This window comes from Tetrao urogallus, assembly GCF_951394365.1.
Source record: "Tetrao urogallus genome assembly, chromosome: 4".
NCBI lineage: Eukaryota > Metazoa > Chordata > Aves > Galliformes > Phasianidae > Tetrao > Tetrao urogallus.
The window spans coordinates 10,491,020-10,505,715 of record NC_136817.1 but is presented as its reverse complement, the minus strand read 5'-3'; the positions used below and the strand labels follow the sequence as shown (position 1 = coordinate 10,505,715).

The window sequence follows — 14,696 nt, the reverse complement described above, 5'->3', positions numbered from 1 at the left end:
GACACTCTTCTCTTGTCCAGTGAAATTTATTATTCATGTGATTCTAGCAGATAGTAGGTGATAGCACTGACTGCAACAAGTTCATTGTTTAATTGTGTGTTGTTTTTCTTAACTGTATCTTAAGTATAAGAATAGAGAGCATAACTTCTCTTTATACTGCATTGAAGTAGTAAATTTGCAGAATACCTGCTGTGATTTATCTGCTATATTAGCAAAACTTGGTCCTCTACGTGCTGCTGTAATAAATAAAATACTAATGTATTTAATAGATTCTTAATGGCTTTGAAAGTAATTCTGCAAGCAACGGGAGGGAATAATGTATTGTTTTTAGATATTTTGTTCTCATAAATTTTCAGTCATATAACCACAGGAAAGCAACCTTATAATTTTTCTTCCCTGCAGTGTTAAAAAACCCGATCTGTAAGTTGTACAGATTTCCTACTTCTGACAACAAGTGGATGCGGATCCGGGAGCAGATGGCTGAGACCGTCCTGTCCTTCCATGTTCCTAAAGAACTGATCAATCTACACATAAAGGAGGATATGACAAGGTAAGGATGACGAATAAAGGATGAGCAGTAGTAAATACTACGTGTTTTCTTGGTAAGAATAAAATACACGATGAGCTAAAAATATAAATTGAAACTGAGAAATAGGCTGAGTGTACTGTTCTAGGGCAACAAAGCTGGTAAGGGATCTGAGCCCAGGCCTCATGAGGAGCAGCTGAAGGAGCTGGGATTGTTCAGTCTAGAGAAGAGGAAGCTCAGGGGAGACCTTATTGCTCTCTATAACTACCTGAAGGGAAGTTGTAGTGAGCTGGGGGTCGGCCTCTTCTCTCTTGTAAGTGTTGATAGAAATAGAGAGAATGGCTTCAAGCTGCGCCATGGGAGATTTAAGCTGGATGTTAGGAAATGCTATTTGTCTGAAAGAGTCGGGCACTGGAATGGGCTGCCCAGGAGGTGGTGGAGTCACAGACCCTGGAGGTGCTCAAGGAACATTTGGATTTTGTGTTGAGGGACATGGTTTAGGGAGAACTGTTGGTGATAGGTGGATGGTTGGACTGGTGATCTTGAAGGTCTTTTCCAACCTTGGTGTTTCTGTGAGTCTTTGGACTTGTGAGGCTTTACAGTTGAAGCTGAACAACAGAATTCCAATAAACAGAATTGTCAGAATGATCTAAGACTGCAGTGGTTCGTAAGCTCTGAGCAGTGATCTGTTTTAGAGTACAGTCATGACTTGAAATGCGTAAGGATCAACATTTGGTTAACAGCATTTTGGGAAAAGTCAACATTTTTTAAAGAAACAAAGCATGACAAGGTCGTGAACTATATTGTAGTGTTTTGTTTTGTACTTTGGCAATGCTTAATTTCTCAGACAAATATTATGCAAGCAAAGGCAAGTAGTATGTTTGTAATTAGTGAAGAAGCAATGAGAATATAAATCGCTTTTCTTCTAGCTAATTTACCTTAATTGACATGAGAAAAATCTATAAAAATAGTTGAATTTTGTTACCTTAGCTCATGTTTGGCCTTTTAGTCAGGAAAGGCATTACAAAACCAATGCCGTGTGAATGGCCTGGGAAAAAGAGAGGGAGCACCCGTGGCCTTAAACACTTTGTATATTGAAATTCCCACTTCATGTGCTAAAACTGCAATTTGCCCTTAAATAGAACTGTAAATTCTGCTGGTCCAATGGGGCAAAAGGTTTCAAATGGTCTCGGGCTTCTCTAAATGGTTACCTGCTTTTCCCAGTAGTGCTCGATGATGCAGGAAAATGTTGCTACTTTTGCCATTGCACTTGCCTCACATAAGTGGACATGTTGTCTCGTTTAAGAATAGCCTTGTGAGCTAATGCTGCATCCCTAAGGTAACCTGTGCACTTTCAGGTAGCCCCTCTTCAGCAACCCAGCAGGAAGCCTTGCCTGTGGATGTTTGCAAGAGGTCCTGCAGTAGGGGTTCCTGTCACAAGACATAACAGCTGTTAAGCCCATCTACTGCATCTGTGTGATTTTCTTTTTGTGACAGTCCATAATCTTGCATGTAGTAAGTCAGTGGACTGCTATGGACTTAGTTGTAGTGATGATGGGTTTTAAAAGCATGTGTGAATTGGTATAATACTTGATTTTTTCATTAGTACCATGTTTAGGTGTTCATGACCAGATCTTGTTTGAGAATACTAATGCGTAAGGGTTTTTTTATAAGCAATAAAAATAGATCGTGCTGACTGTATCGCCCATCCGCTACTCAAATTTATATTTCCAATAGATAAATGCCATTTAGGAGTTAGAGAATTACTTTAACCACTTTTATTTCTTATGCATTATCATCTCCAAAACCTCTGTGCAAATACCAGTACTTGGTGTTGTTTCACATTATAGCATTCATCTCTTTGGAACAACTCATAGTATTGTCTTATTGTTTGTCTGTTAAATGGTTATCCAATACCCACTGAAACAAAGAAATGCTCTGAGGAAGAAACATACTTAAATATGGCTTGACAATTGAAGCACATGCTTCTGGTTTTGCTGACTGCCAGTGTGGTTAGCTGTGAAGCCTGGTTAGAAGTCTGGGTGTGACAGTGAGAGGAACAAGTTGGTTGCATCAGTCTGAAGGAGGAGGTAAAACTGAGACAAGCAGGAACTTTTGGTAGGTTATTAGCAGATTGGGGTGGAGTAGGGACATCTGTGTCACTTATCAGTGTATAATCACATAGGTTGCAGCTTCAGCTTCGTACATGGTTTGCTATCTGAAATAATTGCAAAGATGTGTTATCCTGCAGACTGCATATGTTTGGAAAGTAGTAAGTTAAAGGAGAAGAACTCTTAAATTTACACTGTACTTTCTCAAGGCTATTCTTTCTGAAGTACTCATCTCTACCTGTTGTTTTTTCCCTGGTTAGTATGAAGGAATAAATGCTTTTGTCTCAGCCCATGTCGTACTATGTTTAGCACGTTTCATTTTATTCCTTCAGTTTAGTCAGGTTGCTTCAATATTGTCAGGTCTAACGCAGTTACTTAGAATATCCAACTGTAATGTTAAACCTATTACAGGTTTAAGTATTACAGTTCTGTTTTTTTTGTAAGTTTTAAGGTAGTTTATCGCTTGATTAAACTAGTGTTCTTTGCTAAGAACAGAATAGTTTCATTTTTTTTTAAACTTGATTCTCTAAAATACATAGCCTCTGAGAGTATTTAACATGGTTTTTTAGTATGGTATAATGCTTTGAACGATATTCATCCATTTGAGATACTAACCTTCGGACCTCCTTGGAAGAAGTTTCAATCGGAGGTTTGTGGTCATTTTTTTGTTCTAAAAAAGGTAATTTAGTCTACTTTTCTGCTTTTTATTAAAAAAGTTTCCTTCTCCAGGCTTTCCAATGAGTACTTTCCACTCTCCCAAGTATTTCTTTACACAGATCTTCTCATTTGCATTCATCCCACAAGAGTAGCAAACTAGTTTTTCTAACATGATAATTATGAAAAAGTCTAGTAGTTTACAATATCTAGTTCAGAAAGTTTGTCAGCCTGTGTAATTTAAGCTTGTAGTTGTAGAAGCAGCTTGTGTTGCACGAAATCAGCATAGCAAGAGAATTGTGAAACTAAAGTAGAAACTACCATACCTATTTCTTTAGAACTTGAACTGGCATATTCCAACTTTCCTGCTGCATCAGGAACGGCTGGCCTGTCTCAAGTCCAGCATCCTTTTTTTGTGTGATCTCTGCTGGTCAGTACAATACGGACTTTGCAATCTGTTTTGGGAATTCTTTCATGCAGCATTCCGGAACGAGGATAAATTTTGAATTGTTAGGAAGATGTGTGCGTTGCTTTTGCCTTTTAATACAAGAATAGTTGGAGTGGACATTGATCTTCTGAATCTTTGCATGCTATTTTTAAAATTACTTTGTTTTGAACAATGGCATGGCGAAATTGTTGTGTGGATGTAGGTAGTATATAGGTAATAGTTATGTTTCTGATAGCACTAAGTCGTCTGCAATTTTGTCATTTCATGTCACTCGGGGATGCAGAGAATATAAGTTAGAGGCATTAAAATGTAAATGATTTTAATAGTTTTACATAATATTGTTTTTACTCAAGTCATAAAGGTCCGCATTGTTTGTTTTGAATGAGTACTGATCAGTAAATTGGAATAAAAAAGCACCCACGAAAGTACTTAGGCGCTTGAGTAATCATGCAGTTAATAATGTGATGAATCTTGCCACATCCACTACTTTAATCTGAAAGAAATAAAGTTCTGAATAAAAACTCTCAGAGGTAAATGTTGCTTCAGCTTTATGATAGAAGCAAAAGCGTTGTCTTAAAAATCCGACTCAAGCTGATTGCTCTGATTTCACGTATGATGTGTACATACATGTGAATGTATATAATGTGGTGGACAAGCAATTGTTCATCACCTGTTGACATCATGAGCTAGACCCTTGAACAGTGGAAGAGAGACAGATGAACTCTCACTCCCTTCATAACTTTTCTTCAGCATGATATCATAGAATTGTACAATAGTTTCGATCGGGAGGGGCCTTTAAGATCTTGTAGTTGTAACCCCCCTGCTATCAGCAGGGACGCCTCCTTCAAGACCAGCTTGCTCAGAGCCCCATCCAGCCTGGTCTTGAGCCCCTTCAAGGATGGGGCATCCATGACGTCACAGGCAACCTGTTCCAGTGCCTCAGCACTGACACAGTAAAGGTTTTTTCTTAATATCTAGTCTGAATCTGCCCTCGGCCGGATAAAAGCCATTTCCTTTTATCTTGTAACAGTTGGATGATAAGGAATATCCCTTTGGCAGTTGAAGTCAGCTGTCCTAATTCTCACAGCCCTTCTTTAGTATGAGACAAGAACCTGGAATGGCTTTGGCCCTGTACAACACTGCTTAGCAGTAACTATAAACATCGGTGTGTTAGGAACATTGTTTTTCTGCCAGAACCAGAATGTAACATCATACCGGACGCTCTGAAGAAAAGCAGTTCTGTCTCTGCTGAAACAAAGACAGCAGGGTCAGAAAAGACTGGCATGTAGACAGTTTGTGGGGCTTAACAAGAAAATTTAGGGAGCAGAGCTTGAGTTTGATTCTGTAAAAAGGGTTGAAGATGATGCTGAGCACGGTATTTGTCATGTTGATAAACAAATGGCCTGAAAAAGACCTGAAGAGAGAGGTTTTGGAGTGAGTGAAGAAAATGATAAACAGATGTATTTTACTTAGGTAACTCTAGAAGTAATGCTTTTTATTTTTTTTCTGTGCAAACTACAGCAGATACAAAGAGCACAATAACACTAATTAATAGAGGAAATTCTCACGGACAAAGCGCTGTTCTTTCAACGCTTTCGCCACCATTAGCGATGCATTTTTGCTAGCCATTAACAAGAGCCTGCATACCACGCTCGTAAAAATCCACACCGGCAGAGGTGACCTGCTGTTTCAGAGCAGCTACAACAGTGCCTTTGCTAGGAAAATGTTGCCTACGCAGTCTGTCTTTCATCAGTCTGAACAGATGGAAGGCAGAAGGTGCCAGATTCAGATTCTATGGATCTAATATGGATCCAGATATTATATGGTGGATGGGGTAGGATAGTGCAGCCAAGACTGGCCATGTGCTCCATGGTCTTCCAACTGCTGTGGGGCCTGGTGTTATCATGTTGCAAGAGAAAGATCATCTTCTGCTCTGGCCTGGATCTGGAAGTTCCGGCTTTCAGCATATTCAGGATGGCAATGTACATGTCAGAGCTGATGTTTTTTCTGGGCTTCAGAAATGTTGTTTTTGTTCCTGGGGGAGCATTTGTAGCACCCACCTAGTGCAAACTGTGGTTTTCCAACGTTGCTACCATCATTTCCAATGCATTGAAGCCAGTATCCAGCTCCATTCGCAGTTCCATGGCTGTCATCTCCCATTTTGTGTGGATGTGCTGATGGAGATGCTCTTCATGTGGTGGTGTGACGGCTGTCTGTGACAATCTGAAACATGGGTTGTCTTTTACTGTCATCACTGCTGAAACACACCACCTACAGCCTCATTCCACTGCTGAAACACATCACCTACAGCTCACATCCACTGTTTGATCTCCATAAATGTTCAGGAATCATCCAGTAATGACAGTGGGTGCCGTGTTTGCTGCAGAGAGGAATGCAGTGATACGCTTTTCTTCATATGCACTTCCACATCAGATGCCATTTTACCAGTATCCCTCTGCTGCCACTTGTTGCATGGCAACAAAATGTAACGGGATACTGTCAGGAAGGTTCACACTCCGTTGCTATACCTCCAATATCTACCTTCGATGTTGTGGGCCAATGTAACTAAGTAGGAGGCATTACTTTTGGAGCAGCCCTCGTACGATACTGAGATTGTTGCAAACTTACTGCTGTGTTAATAAATTGTTCCAAATCCCATGCTTGAAATGAAAACATTAATTAGTTACTTGTCCTTTGGGATGTCTGAAATATATTAAAAATACTGATTTCCATCAATTTCACAGTGGTTATTTAATGTGTTTACTGTTTGGAATGTATTTTGAATCTATTCAGTGAAATAAGTTCTGGTATAACACATTGCAGTATTGTTAAAAACACTTCAAACATGCATATATATTTAAATTGTATATATAATATATGTATTTATATACATTATATAGAGATGCATATGTATATATAAATATATATATAAAGAGAGAGAGTTTGAATATCACGGGGTATTAGTATGGATTTTAAATTGCATAATTTCCAAAGTACTTTGTTTCTGTTATTTATCCTTTTCGTTGAGGGTTGCCAACGATTCCGATAAAGCTTGGTGCTGTGAAGTACTGTTGATGGAACTTAATTGTGGAAAAAATCATTCTCTTTTTAGCCGTGACTGAGAACAGAGTTGCACTGAGTCACCAGTGTGACAAATGCGCAATACACAAATAGTATCCAAATCCAAAATACTGGTTTGATTATTGTTTGGGAAAAAAAAAAAAAAAAGTGACTGTTCTGGTTAGTCTAGGAAGTTAGTGAGCTCTACTTTGGTCCAGTTGACTCTCAAGAGAGTGTACAGGAAGACTGATAAATTGCTGAAGGATTTCCTTTTGCGTTTTAGTGTCATGTGTGCTTACCATAACATTGCTGTTTTGACCTGATGAGCACAGCTGTAAGGCTGAAGATTACGTTTCAGAGAAATTGTCACTTTCTGTTTTGTTCAGTTTTACAATAAAGAAATGTGGGGGAAGAAGAGCTCGGAGGGGAGCAAGCTTGGTGTAGGGGGCATGTGACAGAACTACTGTACTGATACATAAACAGACCTTTGTAGAAATACTTCCACAACAGTGTATATGAGAGTATCCAAGGAGTAGACCTTATAAAGCAGCTTTAATGGAACTGTTGGAAAAGGAGTGTAGTTTGTAGTCTTTGCAGTGGTGCTTAATGTGTCTTCACAAAGTATTTCTTATTGTGGACACAGTTCTTTGGAGCCTGAAAGCATTCTTGCCTACAGGGAAGAAACAATATTTCACTTTGCAGACCATTGCATTTACACCAGATGAGTTTTGAATGTTAAATTATTGTAGTATTCATTGATTTGACATTCTTTATTGCATGATTAAAAATAGAGCTGAAATCAGCTAAATTAGTAAGAGGCGTGAAAACAGACCCGAGATAATAACTTGATTTCAATTGGGAAGGGCTTTTGATGTTTCTTAATAAACTATCTTGGATTAATTGGATTCATTTGGATGAGTGTTAACGGATTAAGGAATTAAAGCCGTCTCTTTTTGCCTTTTGATACAGGAATCAGGAGCTTAAAGACTTGGGAGAGCTTGCACCTCACTGGGACAATATGCGCAAAAGTGTTATTGCTCACTGTGATCAGATGTTGAGCATGTATCAGGATACCCTCGCAGAGCTTGGAAAACATACAGGTATGGAAGTAGCCTCCCCTCAGCTAGAAAATTTAACTGTCAACCTAGTCAATGCTTATGATATACTAAAGTACTCAGCAGAAATAAAACATATAAAAACAATATAATCACTTCATTTCTGACATACCAAGAGGTTCCCTGCTTCTTCTGTTTTTTTTTTTTTTTTTTTTTTTTTTTTTCCACGGCATTCCAGCATGTTTTCACAATTAAGGTAGCTCATGGTTATACAGCAACCAAAAAACTGGAAAAGTGGCTGTGCCTCCTTAAACTGCATATTCCCTTGAATGTACTGCTCTAGTAATATTGAGTACCGTCTGACAGCTGGAAACAGTCTTAGGGACTTCTGTCAGGTTTTTTGAAATACAGGTTGCATTTAAGAGTATAGAGAACAACTGTAATACATTTTACATGTCCTTAATGTATTTGTCGTTGCCCAGGTCACGTCAGAAAAGCACATAATTTATGTAGGGTGCACAGTCTGCCCACAGTCCAGAAGTAGCACTGTGTAATACTTCTGCTTTTTTTCCACGTGTAGTGGTCTGATGCATGTGAGGTGTTCAGTTATGTTTGTCAGGATCTTATGGAATGTAATGTATTGTAGTACCCACACATGAGTTGAGTAAAGACAGCGTCAGTGACAAATGTACAGAGAGGCAATGGGTATTTTCATCCTGTAAAATTCTTCATAAAATGAACAAGAAAATACTGCAGAATAAAGTATTTATGCTTTCGAATTTATTTTGATTGTTCACAAATAATTTAAAGAACTTAGGGTAACTCCTTTGTATTTGGGAAGACTGCTGGATTACTTCCTGGCTAACGCTCTATTTTGAGCAAGCTATTATTTTGTTTGTAGCGTGCCTTCCACCTCCACTATTGCTTTTGAGATTGTTCTGGAAGGAATTGTGGAAATGTGTGTTCTGGAATTGTGTTCTGAGTGACTGCAGAGGCCTTGTCGCTGCTTTCTTGCTAGTGATCCTCATGATCACCACCTTATTATGCATTTTCTAAGGCTGTGCTGATATTATTGGATATGCTGTTTCACTCTATGTGACTCTGTATGTATAATTTTGCCAGATGTTAGCAGGACTTTGTGCATTGTGCGTTTACATATACAGTGTTTGGTTACATCTTCTGAAAATTAGGTAATTACAAGGGTTAACTTGCATTGTTTTAACTGTTCCTAACTTTTTACAGTTGTATGAAAAAGCCCCTTTTTTTTTATTTACTGAGGAAACTGTATGACTTCAGTTCAGTATACAACTAGATAGTTTTAGAGACTACATTTTTCTTTCACAGAATTGGGCAAGTTTTTTATAATTTATCTAGTGCATTTAGTAGGTGAGACACAAACCCTTCTTTTCCAAAATAATCATTAAAACTGTCAGGTTATCTGTTATCCATCACCTTGTAGTAGAAAACTGAGCACGTTATTTGTAACCTCATATTATTCACAGATAGCTTTTTTTGGGGGGGTTACAGGAAAAGAGAAATCCTGTTTCAGTATGTCAACAAAAAAAGCCCTTAACTGAAACAAAATGTTTTGGCAGCAGTGGGGGAGGAAGCTCATCTGTTACACTAAATGTGGGATAATCAATAGCATTTTGGTTGCACAACTGTAATTTCTCGTGTTTATGATTGCTTACCATCATCATAATATCCCAATTTTGTTGTTGTCAGACTACTGTGTGAAATGACTTAAATTTCAGCATTTTAACTAATACATATTTTTTAATGCTTTGTTAGTTAGATTTTGAAAGTATTCCATAAAATATAATATGCAAGGAATCATACAGATGATGAAAGGAATCAGTATGTTAATTAACACTTTGAGGAAAATATTAATATGACCTTTTGGGATATAAAAAAAAAGGGGGGAAAAAAAAAAGTAATTTATTAAATATAAATTGTGCAAGGCCTTCATTGTGACAAGTGAATTCGAAAAGGACTGATGATGTTAAATGATTTGTCTTAATGAAAAATATCGGAAAGATAACTAGTCATAGCCAACATGAGTTCAAAAAAGGAGAGTCCTGTTTAATTTAAACTCCTTTTAGGACAAGGTTATGAACCCGGTTGACCAAGGAAAATCAGTTAATGTAATCTTTTCGAATTTCAGTAAAGCCTTCAATATTGTTTTCAGAGTATTCTTATGGACAAAATATCCAGCAAACACTTAGACGAGATCATAATGTGATGGGTGAGCAATTGGATGATGGATAGGGTAAGACAGGCTCACCAAGAAGCTCTGTATACAGTTTTAGCACCACAGTAAAGAGAGGACCTTAGAGAGCATGCAAAAGGAAGATGGTGAAGGGTCTAGAGGGCAAGGTGCTATGGTGAGAGGCTAAAATCACTTGTTCAGCTCAGAGAAGAGGAGGCTGAGAGCAGGTCTCGTGATGGCCTACAGTTTCCTCAGGAAACTTCTTTTGTGATAGCGATAGGGAATGGCATGGATTTGCTCCCCAGGGCAGTGGTCACAGCACCAGGCTGACAGTATTCAAGAAGTGCTTGACCAAAGCACTCAGAAATATTGTTTGATTTTTGAGTGGTTCTGTATGGAGCCAAGAGATGGACTTGATGATTTGTAATTCTAACTGTGGTGGACCAGGGAACCCAGTGTTATTGAAGAGGATAGAGCCAGCACATGAAGCAAAGTAGGAACTTCACTTTCAAAAGTAAGCAGTCTAATAATTGTACTGAAGATTTGAGCTAAATGAGGAGGTTTTAAGCTGAAGGTCAGCATTGAGGGACATAACTAGATTTCATGTCTTGAACAACTTTTTTCCTCAGTAATATGCTGTTGGTAGAATAACTGTATTAGGGAAAATCCTTATTTTTTTGGTGTGTTAAAATTTGTGTTAAAAAGCTCAGTGTTATATCTGTACATTCTAGAACCTATGAATAGTACAGTAATTCTGAAGATGACAATATTTACTTGAAGTCCTGTACTATATTTATTCATATTGAAACACAAATTAAATTAGATGATAAATCCTTTGGGCAGTAACTGTTCTTTCAGAGTTTCACAAAGATCTGACGTTTTTTTACATTATATACCATACATATGTGGAGGCCAAGATGGGGTAGGGAAGGGGTGGAGGAAAGGGAATTTAATTGTATATACGTGTATAGAGTGAGACTAGAACACCAAATTTGTATTTTAATCCTCTATGCAATGAAGGACTTTGCTGCCTAAAATTCAAGTGAAATCTGGAACAGATTTAAAGGTGACTGAGAGTTCATTTTGCTTTTAAATTTCATTTCTCTGGCAGTATTAGTCTATATGGCTTGTACTTAGGTTGGAACTTCTATCCAACTGTAGCTACACACATTGCTTTTAAAATCTTGTGACAGCTCAGGGCATATCCTGCTTTTTTTTGTACTGAACTTGAATGACTTGCAGTTCTTTTGTGGTGTAGTGACAGAAAGCCATCTCCTGGGCTGGGCACATGGGTGAAAATATGGGTAGTGCAGGCAAAATGCTAGCCCTGACAGCTGACCAGATGGGGTGAAACTTCTGACTTCAGGAGTTACCTGATGTTCCAATATGTTGTAATCTTTACGGAGACATTAAAGTGGTCTTTGCAGAAGTTATGTTTGAGTAATAGGAATAACGAAGGCACAGGTGGGTAAGACGTATCTTGAATGCTTTGAAGATGTGTGCCTAGGATGAGAATGCAGGATTTGCAGCCAAAAAGAGTGATCATTAAGATGCATTTTTGCACTTGCTGTCTATGGTCTCATACAGGTGGCCTCAACCCATCAGTCCAGCCTGTCCAGATACTTCTGTAGGGCCTTTCCGCCCTCAGGCAGATCAACACTTATTCCCAATTTTTTGTCATGTGTGAGCTTATTGAGGGTGCACTCAACCCCCTGGTTTTCTATCAAATCTGAATCAGTTACTCCTAGCAATAGCTTTTTACAACCTTTGTTCTACATCTTCTTTCAAATTATTATTGTTATAAGTTGTTAAGCAGCCTATGCAGGTCTACAACTGATAGATTAAGTACCTTTTCCTTGCTTAGCTTTTTGCAAATATGTTAGTACCTCTGTAGCCTTGCTTTTTTGGCATCATTGGTGCCATCTGGCAACATTTGCACTGGGAGTCTAAAACATGCTTAGTTGCCTTGGAATTTGTGGCAGTTCAAACAGATAACCTATGGGAAATTCTGTCTGAGCAAGTAAAGAATTTCAAATGCATGTTTTTCTCTCTTCACACAAGAAAATGTTGAACCTTTTCAGATATTTTTGTGGGGGAATGGAGAGAAATTGGAGATTGAAATCAGAACTAATATCAAAGGAATTTCATTTTAAACAATTAACAGGTAAGATGGCAGGATGCTGAAAAACCTATCTTAGTTGTGCTGCCTGAGTGAGAATGTACGATCACCTCTCTTTACTTATAGATGACCTGTGCCTTTGTATATGTGCACTGCTAAATATCTTCAGGTAAATCTTGTTTATTCACATGCGGCTTTAATTGTATACCTTTCTACCACCATAGAGTTGCTCGTAATCTCGTCCTTCTGAAGCGTGTAGCCAGATTGTTGGTTTTTTTTTTTTTTTGAGAGCATTGTGCTTTTTTTCTGATACTGGATTTTTTTAAGAATAGGAGTTCATAGCTTTTCTTAAGCCATTTTATGCTTCTATAATTGGAGCTTTCTACGAAGAATACATAGCTCAGTCACTGTAATATTTTTCATTTGATAAAAAAAAAAAAAAAGTTGGTGAAAATGTAGTACTATCGTAGCTCTGTACCACTGTGTTTTTCAAACAGAATAAACATAATGCCCATTAACTGTGGCTTATTACTAGCAGACCTATTTCAAGCCGCAGGAAAAATATGCGTATCACCTAGAATAAAAAATTAAATTGTTATGTGAATTAAAAGCTGTTTTGTTGCTTGCAATATGGATACATGCTGAGACTCAGTTAGTGAACCATTCTTCTCCTAATATACAGTTACACATTAAAAGTAAATTAAGGAAGGCTACAAGTATTGTCCTCACATTAAAAAGAAGACAAAACATCTGCAGGGTGCTTAAGATAATGATTCTTTAAACTTTTCTTTTCAGGTTCTTCCTTCAAGTCAAGCTGTAGCAAAGGAGAAAAAACGTTAGAATTCATCCCAATAAATCTCCATCTGCAGAGGATGCATGTGCATAGTCCTCGATTGAAAGGTAAAGCATGGTTTGCAGAGAAATCCCCTAAGTATGACAAAGTATACTTAGAAATACAATTAAACTGACAGCTGAGAGTTATGGTTTTCATTTTAGCCTTTTTTAAGAAGCAAAAATGTTAACTTATACATCCACTTTCAAGAGTCAACATCATGTGGATGTAAAGCTTTTGGATGAAACCGTACAACCACTGTAGGCCTGAAAGGCAGTCTGTTTAGAGAGTTGAATGTTGATGATTTTTTTCACTTAATTGAAGGATACCAGCAGCAGTTGTGTGGAATACTATTGAGGAGGAAGTAATTTCACCGGGAAGAGTGACTTTTAAAGAAAATTTTGAGATTAATTTCATGTGGTTTTTAATTTGCCCTCCACTCAAGTTTAGTGTAAGATATATGCAGTATCCCATGATATGGACTTGCTGTATGACTGTTCCTTGCTGTCTTATTGTTTTTTCTTTTCCTGATAATCATAGAATCATTAGAGTTGGAAGGGACCCCCAACGGTCATCTAGTCCAACTGCCCTGTGGTGAACAGGGACATCTACAGCTAGATCAGGTTGCTCAGACTCCCATCCAGTTTGACCTTGAATGTCTCCAGGGATGGGGTTTCCACCACCTCTCTGTTCTGGAGTGTCCACCACCCTTAACATAAAAATCTTTTTTTTTATATTCAATCTAAATCTCCCCTCTTCAATTTTGAAACCATTGTCCTCTCACTACAGACCCTGCTAAATAGTCTGTTCCCTCCTTTCTTATAGCCCCCCATTAGAATATTGAAAAATTGCCGTCAAGTCTTCCCAGAGCCTTCTCTTTTCCAGGCTGAACAACCGCAGCTCTTTCGGCCTTTCTAATAAGATGGGGTTTATGAATTCATTATTTAAGAACTTGTACTGCTGTAGAGGTATTTAATTATTCACTTCATTTAATGGTCCCTGGAAACTCAGTGTGGACACTTCCTGTCATTGTTTTATGTCCAAATATGGAACCTGCCTGCTTTCCTGCTTGACTGAATTTTACTCTCAGGATTGTTCATCTGCCTGTAAATATCTAAGAAGTTGATGGAGATATTTCTAAAGAAATTGAGTATGTATTGTCCTTAGAGAACAACTCGTAAGTAAATCATGAGAACAAAGAAATGACCAGCTACCTCTTCTTTCACATATCTCTAAGGAATTTTGAATCCTACATGCACACGTACCCACTGCTGAGACTAATGAAAGCTATGAGTCTGTACTGAAACCTAGAAATCACATCTGATGTTTTCTTGCCTCGTCTTCTGAAGCCACAAGCTTTTGATACTGACCACAGATCTTGGAAAACTGAGGGGTTAACTAAATTTCTATTATATTATTTTCAGTAAGAATTTCAGGAGTTTCATGCTCTTCTTGTGCTTATGACTTCTCAAACAAATACACACAGAATGTATGTGCATTGGAATACATTTGTAATTGTAAGTGTGGTTAAAAATATTCAGTTGTGCCAGTGCACATCTGATACTGTATTGTTTCATACTGACATGCTGCATGATATTCAGTAGTATTCACATGTGTTTAGGGCACTGACTGGATTTTTCGTTATGATCTGTAGTGCCAGTGGTTGTTTAAAAGCCTGTCTT

At 38.0% G+C, this 14,696-nt stretch overlaps 1 protein-coding gene across 2 annotated transcripts in view; it reads left to right on the top strand.

Moving 5' to 3' along the window:
* The window catches only part of INPP4B (inositol polyphosphate-4-phosphatase type II B), a gene marked incomplete at both ends in the record, with an annotated part of 164,772 nt that overhangs the window by 70,587 nt on the left and 79,489 nt on the right, over window positions 1–14,696 (top strand). For both annotated transcript variants that reach the window (XM_079535102.1, XM_079535101.1), the window contains 3 exons: window positions 403–550; window positions 7,769–7,899; window positions 12,978–13,082. In XM_079535102.1, the coding sequence (XP_079391228.1) occupies window positions 403–550; window positions 7,769–7,899; window positions 12,978–13,082 (384 nt within the window). The remainder of the gene's footprint in view (window positions 1–402; window positions 551–7,768; window positions 7,900–12,977; window positions 13,083–14,696) is intronic.